This window comes from Pinus tabuliformis, chromosome 3_2 (assembly GCF_031772625.1).
Source record: "Pinus tabuliformis cultivar Carrire ecotype Pingquan chromosome 3_2, CPIR1, whole genome shotgun sequence".
Classification (NCBI taxonomy): Eukaryota; Viridiplantae; Streptophyta; class Pinopsida; order Pinales; family Pinaceae; genus Pinus; species Pinus tabuliformis.
Genome location: NC_142302.1, coordinates 800,020,509 through 800,028,012, shown reverse-complemented (window position 1 = coordinate 800,028,012; position 7,504 = coordinate 800,020,509). Strand labels below are relative to the sequence as shown.

The 7,504-nt window shown below is 44.5% G+C and overlaps 1 protein-coding gene across 1 annotated transcript; it reads right to left on the bottom strand.

The window, feature by feature from the left end:
• Window positions 1–1,406: 1,406 nt before the first annotated feature.
• LOC149183005 (uncharacterized) lies at window positions 1,407–6,880 on the bottom strand. The gene is made up of 2 exons (XM_089414770.1): window positions 6,191–6,880; window positions 1,407–5,543 (listed from the first exon to the last, which is right to left on the bottom strand). The coding sequence occupies exons 1-2, from the start codon at window positions 6,878–6,880 to the stop codon at window positions 1,407–1,409; spliced, it is 4,827 nt and encodes a 1,608-aa protein (XP_089270896.1).
• Between the last annotated feature and the right edge of the window lie 624 nt (window positions 6,881–7,504).

Sequence of the window (7,504 nt, the reverse complement as noted above, 5' to 3'; positions counted from 1 at the left end):
TTAATTATTTATTATTAGTTACAAATATATATATATATATATATATAATCAATTATTAATATTTTTTTTTTTAACAAAGTCGTCTACTTGTGTATTATAAAACTTGCGATTCGAAAACTATTACAATAAGAGGAAGATTCCAAGAGCTGAGATTCAAAATTGGGCTCGCAGACCCATAGTTCTCGAAGCTCTTCTTAACTACACTTAATACTGAATTTAAACGGCTATATTGCCTTACAAAGGATCCTCCTATCCATTTATAACTACACTGCATGAGTTAGGGGGGATGTTGGGTAACCGAGTCATCCTGGAGAGGTTCCCTCTTGCTCACTCTTGTTGAAGCTTCTCCTTGCTGGCTTTCAGTTAAGGTGCGGAGGTGGTCAATGACTGCCTCCATGTGGATGCAGCGATCCTTAAGGTCTTCGATTTCTTTTTTCCTCTTCTCCAGCTTCTTTCTCTTCGAGTTTCTGTCCGCGTGAAAGTCCTCAGTGAGTTCTTTCACCTGCTTCTTCAGAGCATTGATCATAATGACATGTGCCTTGCACATATGGCAATCTCTGTTGTTGAATATGTTATCCATCGGGTTCCTTGGCTGCTGCTGGTTAGCTTGCTGATTGTTCTGGTCAGCCATCTTGCTGGGAGCGGTGAAGGCTTTGTCAGATGCTGAGGAGTTATGAGGCTTGCCGCTTGTGTAGCCGGATTGCTTTGGTGAGGCAGAGTTGAGGTGAGTGCCCTGTTGATGATTGAGAGCAGTGCTGGGAGCACAGAACCAACTGTTAGTATTGAAAAGAACACAGATAAAGGGAAGATTGTTTACCCAGCTCAGATGGAGATCTGGTAAGTCCGCCCTCGTGGAGTTTGCTTGCGCTCGATGCCTGGTGCCACTGTGCGCAAAGGAAAGCCAGCTATTGCCGTTCATTAAGGGAATCTCAGAGTGTATTTGGTCTCCGGTGCTAGCCTTGTTACTGCAGAAAAAACCACCTTGGCACTGCCTCCGATCCAGAAGGGCTCTCCTGCGCGCGCTATGGTTTTGATGAGTAGTGAGGGCCTTTGGGTTCTTGATGAGTTTAAAAAGGATGCAACGGGCGATCTCCCACTCATGAATGGAGGCGGAGTGACTGATCATATCTGTCCTCGAGTGATCTGAGGTGCTCTGTGACCGTCCTTGTATTCTGTAACAGGTATGGGCATGATCACGCCTTCCTTTGATTCCGGGAGAGTGTCGAAGAGAAATGCTGTTGTTTTCTTGCATGTTCAGGTCCTGAGGCCGATTCCCTGTCCTGTACCCTCCGTTTTGGCAGTCGAGATCGATTTGTAGAGCAGAAGATCTCTTTTTCGCTGGCCTGTTGTCTCGAGTTAGATGCCTGAGGTGACTAACAGTCAGATGCATTGGGATTAAGATATATCTATGGGATATCATGATCATATATTTCCTCATTCTCCCTCACCTGGCCCGTGGGTCTTTTGATGGCCTTGTTGGCCAGCTCGTCAGCTGTCTTATTATGTATTCTGAGGACGTGTTTATAAGTCACGTTGTTCATGCCCCTGGCCTGTTCAAAGATTCTGTCTTTTGTTCTGTTCAGGGCACATTGGTTGAAGTTGTTCCCCTTGTTTAAGGCTGCTATTAGGATTGCTGAGTCTCCCATCACTAGAAGGTCATGAATTCCCCTCCTCCGCGCTATGGAGATCCCCAAAAGGAGGCTATATGCTTCTGCTTTGTTGTTTGACAAAGTCCCCAAGCTCCATTCATATGTAACCATCGTTTTTCCTTGGGGGTCCTTTAAAACTCCCCCTGCTCCAGCTATGCCTGGATTGTTCTTTGAGGCCCCGTCGAAGTGTAGTGTGTGCCTTTTTTGCCTTTGGATCCAGTTGTTAACGTCCTCTTTTGACCCTCTGATCTTCCATTCACTCTGTCCAGATCCCTTGATTGTCTTGAATTTTGGATTTGGCTTGCAGTTGAATCTTTGAACCCATGCTTTGACTTGCTCAGTTGAGTATTCCGGGTCAGCTTGTTGAATCCCGTTGGCTTCAATAGTCTCAGCTATAAGCGCAACAGTTTTGGCCAGGATATTTGAGATCCTAGGTTTTTTGTCTTTGAAGATGCTTGCGTTTCTGGCGAGCCATATCTGCCAGCAGAGGTTGGAGGGAATGCTGGAACAGAGTCTCTTGGCGAGGGTTGTGTCTTTGGTTGGAAAGGGAGAGAGTTTCCCCCAGCCTTTCTGAAGGAGAGAGACCTGGTTGGGAACCTCCCCTGTCTCTAGAGGGCTGGTTATGAGCTTCCAGCATGTCGATGCTATTGGGCATTCTATGAAGAGGTGATTGAGGCTTTCTTCCTCTTTCCTGCACATAACACAGATGGAAGGCCCCTGGATCCCCTTTTTTCTCAAATTCTCAGCTGTTAGGAGCTTGCCATGAAGCAAGGTCCAATTGAAGAGTTTTATCTTCGGGATACTTTCGATTTTCCAAGCGTTCTTGTGATATTGCCAATTATTCAATGCAGCTTGTTTTTGGAGCGCTTTGTAACCTTCCCTAACCGAGTAGGTGCCTCCATTTGGATCCCATATGAAACTGTCCTCTTTCCCCTTGCTTGTGGGAGCTGCTCCTGCTAATGAGAGTTTAAGGTTGTTCCATTGCTCCTTTAGTCCATCAGGAAGATGCCTGATTTTCCAGCCTTTCCAGCTGTCATGGTCCCAATTTGAAATGTCAAAGAGAGTTGTGAGATTTTTATCAGACATCCACTGCTGCAGCGGCCTCAGATGGGGAAGCTTTTCCTTGGCTTCCTGACCCATTATTTTGTCTTTCCATATGCTGGTTTGCTTCCCATTGCCTGGGGCTTTGGAGATATGAGATTTGAGGAGAGTTAAAGATTTTTTGATCAGCTTCCAGACCGGGGTGCATTGTCTTTCTGTGATTGTGTCGGAGAGGATATTGCTGTTGCTTCCACTTAGGTATTTTTTTTTCAAGACCTCTGCCCACCAGGAGTCTTTCTCAGTTAGAATTCTCCATATTAACTTGAATCCCATTGCCAAGTTTGCCAATCTGGGCACTTTAATTCCTAGCCCGCCTTTTTCTATGGGGAGGATGACCTTTTCCCATTTTACAAGACTGAATTTCTTCGTTTCTTGCTTTCCACCCTTCCAGAGAAAGCTTCTAAGGATGAGCTCCATGTGTTTATGGATACTTGAGGGGGCGAGCGTTATGGCGAATTGATAAATAGGGAGGGCAGATAAGATGGACTTGATAAGGATTGTTCTTCCTGCTAGATTGAGCCAGTGCATCCCCCAACTTTGAAGTTTGCCTCTAAGCTTCTCGATCAAATTAACCCATACTTCGTGTTTGATTGATTCTTTGGCCAGCGGGAGTCCTAGATACATGAAGTGAGACCAACTAGATTGGGCTGGAATTTCCAGAATCATAGCAATCCTTTGAGTTATATGTCTTGGAACATTCCAGGTATATATTTTGCATTTGTTGTTGTTTAGTTTTCCCCCCGATGCTTGAAGGAAGAGATCAAGGATGGCCTTGAATCTCCTTGCCATAAGGCTTGAAGCTCCACCTATTAGCAGAGTGTCGTCTGCAAATAGGGAGTGATTGATCCCTTTAGCTCCTCTGATTATGTCCACTCCAGTGATTTCCTTCAGCCTTCTCTTGTTTTCTAAATGCAAGCTTAGTGTTTCCGCCATTATAATATAGAGAAAGGGGGATAGGGGGCAACCTTGCCTCAATCCACGGGTGCTTATGAAGGCTCTGCAAGGCCTCCCATTGATGAGCGGAGCTGTCCAATTCTGAGAGACACATTCCATGACCTTATTGATGAAATTCCTTGAAACCCCAAACTTTGCAAGCACAGTCTCCAGGAAGGCGTGATTTACCCTGTCAAAGGCACTAGCCATGTCCAACTTGATTATCATTCCTTTCTCGTTTCTAGCTATACTGCTGTGAATTGCTTCTTGAATCATAATTACATTATCGGTTATGTGCCTCTTGGGAAGGAACCCACCTTGATTGTCAGAAATGATAGAAGGGAGAATTTGTTTCAGCCTATTAGCTAGGATTTTTGAGATAATTTTATAAGACACATTGCAAAGGGAGATGGGTCTGAACCTATCAAAAGATTGGGGGCTTGGATCCTTTGGGATGAGGGCTAGGAACGAAGATTTAACACTACTTCCCAATTTGCTTTTGAGGTGGAAGTTTCTCACCATTCTGAGGAAATCTTTTTTGATAATATCCCAATGGGTTTTGTAGAAGCTTACCGTGAAGCCGTCCGGGCCTGGAGCTTTGTCCAGGGGCATGCTGTTGATGGACCACTCCACCTCTTCTATAGTGATTTCTTTATCCAGATTGCTGTTTTGAACTTCAGTAACCTTTCTTTCAATAATGTTGATGAAGTCCGGGTTTTCTTTGTACTGAGGGTCAGCTGAGAGCAGGGATTGAAAGTGATTTGTCGCGGCCTCCTTGATTTCCTCACTCTCTGTTAAATCTTTCTCATTAAACCTTATCTTACCTATATTATTTCCAGCTCTCCTTAACTTGAGGCAGTTGTGAAAGAAAGAGGTATTTTTGTCCCCCGACTTGATCCAGAGACATCTAGACTTTTGCCTGAGCTCTTCCTCCTCTTTTCGATGCTGGTTGTATAAAGCTTTGTGCATCTCCGCTTCTACCTTTTGATCTTCTTCTGTTTCTTGAACTGTCTCCCTTTCCTGATTCCATTCCTCCAAGCTTCTTTGCAACTCGGTTTTTGTCCTCCTCTCCTCGTTTGCGTGGTTTTTTGCCCAATTTTTTATGGCGATCCTTAGGTGTTTGATCTTTGATTCCCAGACATAATGCGGTGAGCCTGTTATCTCTATCCTCCATGTCTCCTTGATCAGAGATTTGAAGTCCTCGATGGCATCCCAGGTCTTGTTATATTTGAATGGGAGGGGGCCCAAATTCTCCTCTTTTTCCAAGTGCAGCGCTACAGGTCTATGATCAGAAGTGAAGCCCAGTAGGATTGAACTGTGGACCCTTTGAAAGCTGATTGCTGCACTCTCCTGAACAAGAATTCGGTCAAGTCTTTCTTTGATATTGTTTCTGCCTATCCTTTTGTTAGACCATGTGAAGCGGCCATTTTGAGGGGGGATGTCTATAAATTTGTGAGCTTGTATGATGTCCTCCAATTTGTCTCTGAATGGATCTGTGAAGTACTTCCCTCCAAGTTTTTCTTCTGCGTTCCTGATTAGATTCAAATCTCCTCCAAGAAAGATCTTCCTTCCTTGTAAGGCCTCTATATCTGCTTTCAATGATTCCCAACAAGTGGCTTTGTCCCTAAAGTGGGGTGGTGCATATACATTGTAGATTGTGTATTCCTCCCTCAGATCTAGACTTTGCATGTCGATTCTAATCCACCACCTGTTTGGATTGCTGTTTATGAGATTCCATTTGCTTTTCTTCCATAATACACCTATGCCTCCTGATGCTCCTATTGCACTCACGGCTGTTCCTGAATACCTTCTAAACTTTGAGGTGCTGATTTGGAATTCTTGTTCACTAATTTTGGTCTCCTGGAGTAGGAGGAAGTCTGGTTGTTCTGAGTTCATGAGATCACGGACTGCGTTTAATTTGAGGGAGGAGCCCATCCCCCTACAGTTCCAAGAGACCAAAATCATCATTTACCTATTTTGTTGTGAGGCCCGATTTTCTCCTTCGTTTTTTCGCCGCTTCCCTTGTTCTTGTCAAGATATGTGTCTATTGGTTGCTGTGTTCCTGTGGTCATCTCTTTTGCTGCATTCTCATCTCTTATTTCCTTATTCGATTTCCTTCCCACTTTCCTTGGTGGATCCGTGGCTGTAATATTTTCCTTTGTTTTGTTCCTTGTTAGGATCCTTTCCACTGTGCGAGGGGGGGAAGCCTGGAGGGGGGAGGAGGGGGGGGTTCTGTTGCCCTTGGGGGATGGAGGGGGGGATGAGGGTTCTTCTGAGGCTAGGGTTTCGAAAGGGTTGGAGGATGAGGGAATGGAATGATCCATGCTTGATGGGACGGCGGAGATGGGAGGGATATCAGTGTGGGGCACCTCTGGTTCAGGGGGAGGGTTTGATTTCTTTTTTTTTTTTACTACTTCCCATGTTTCCTCTGGGGGTTCAGAGCTGGCATTGACTTCTGTTCTAGCTTTAGAGCACCTATTAGCAAAATGACCATATTCGTGACATACCTTGCATTTGAAGGGAAGTTGCTCGTAATCCACTTGCTGTATGTGTGTCCACTGATCAACTCTGAGCTTGACAGCTTCTGGTAATCCTTTGCCCAAATCCACTTCCACGCAGATCCTCGCGCAGGCGTGCATATTCTCTTTTGGCTCCGCTCTGTCCACATATTTCCCTATTCCGTTTCCGATTGCTCTAACTGATTCATCAGCCCAGCAGTGAAGCGGCAGATGCGGAAGGCGAACCCAAACCGGGACTGCATTGGGGACATCCATTTCTGGGTCGAAGTCCGGGGTCCAGCGGTTGAGGTAAAGGCCTCTGGTGTCCATGAAGTATGGTCCATTCCTAAAGATTAGGTTGCGGTCCTCCACAGTTTCGAAGAGGAAGGTGAAGAAGCCTCTTCCACAGAATCTTATCGCAATTTTCCCCTGAACCATAGCGTTCCAATTTCTTTCCACCCATCGTTGGACAGTTCGGGAGGACGGCCATAACCCTGTGAACTGCCCAACTAGTCCTCGTTCTGCCAAGGCAACAGCGGATCTCCTTGGGAGGGTTGGGGGGAGAGGGATCTCCGGTATTTCATCAAGCTTCTTGATAAATTTTGAAGCCGTGGGTCGGATCCGTTCTGGATTGTTCTCTGGGATAAGTGATGCAAAAGATTTCTCCATGTCGGCCTGACCAGTATCAGGAGATCCCATCATGCCGGAGGCGGTTCGCAGGAGAAGGGAAGAGGCAAGAGGCCCAGCAGAGGGAGCAGCAGGCTGCCCTCGGCCTCAGCACGAGCAGCAGCGGGAGACGGGGCGGAAGGCCCAGGGAGGGAGGAAGCAAGCGGAGCAGGAGGCTCGCAGCGGGAGCTGCGACCCAGCAGCGGAGCTGCCGAGCGCAGTCAAGGGCTCGGGGGTTTCACCATCGCCAGAGAGAAATCGCGCGTTCGCTCTGGAACCTCCAATGAATAGTCAATTGTTGTGCTTATTATTAATATTTTTATTTATTATTAATTAATTATTAATAAAAAAATTTATTTATTTATTTATTTTTTAAATATATGTATTGTTAATTTTTATTTTTAATATTAATACAATACACTAATGTTAATACTATTATTCATTAAATTCCATTATTTAATAAATATACCACATACTATTTATAATAAACATTATACTATCATATAATATATATATTAAATATTAATACAATATAGTATTCATTTAATACCAATATTAAATATTGCACATACTATTTTATAAATAATACTACACTAATATTAAATGTTTATATGAATTAAAAATTCATAATAATAATTACTATATTAAAAATCAATT

Excerpts from the sequence above, each read along its gene's own strand:
- LOC149183005 (XM_089414770.1), bottom strand. The coding sequence starts at position 6,880 with ATGGGATCTCCTGATACTGGTCAGGCCGACATGGAGAAATCTTTTGCA. Across the intron at positions 5,544-6,190 it reads AACTTCCCTTCAAATGCAAG|GAGACCAAAATTAGTGAACA; the intron begins GTATGTCACGAA and ends CTCCTACTCCAG.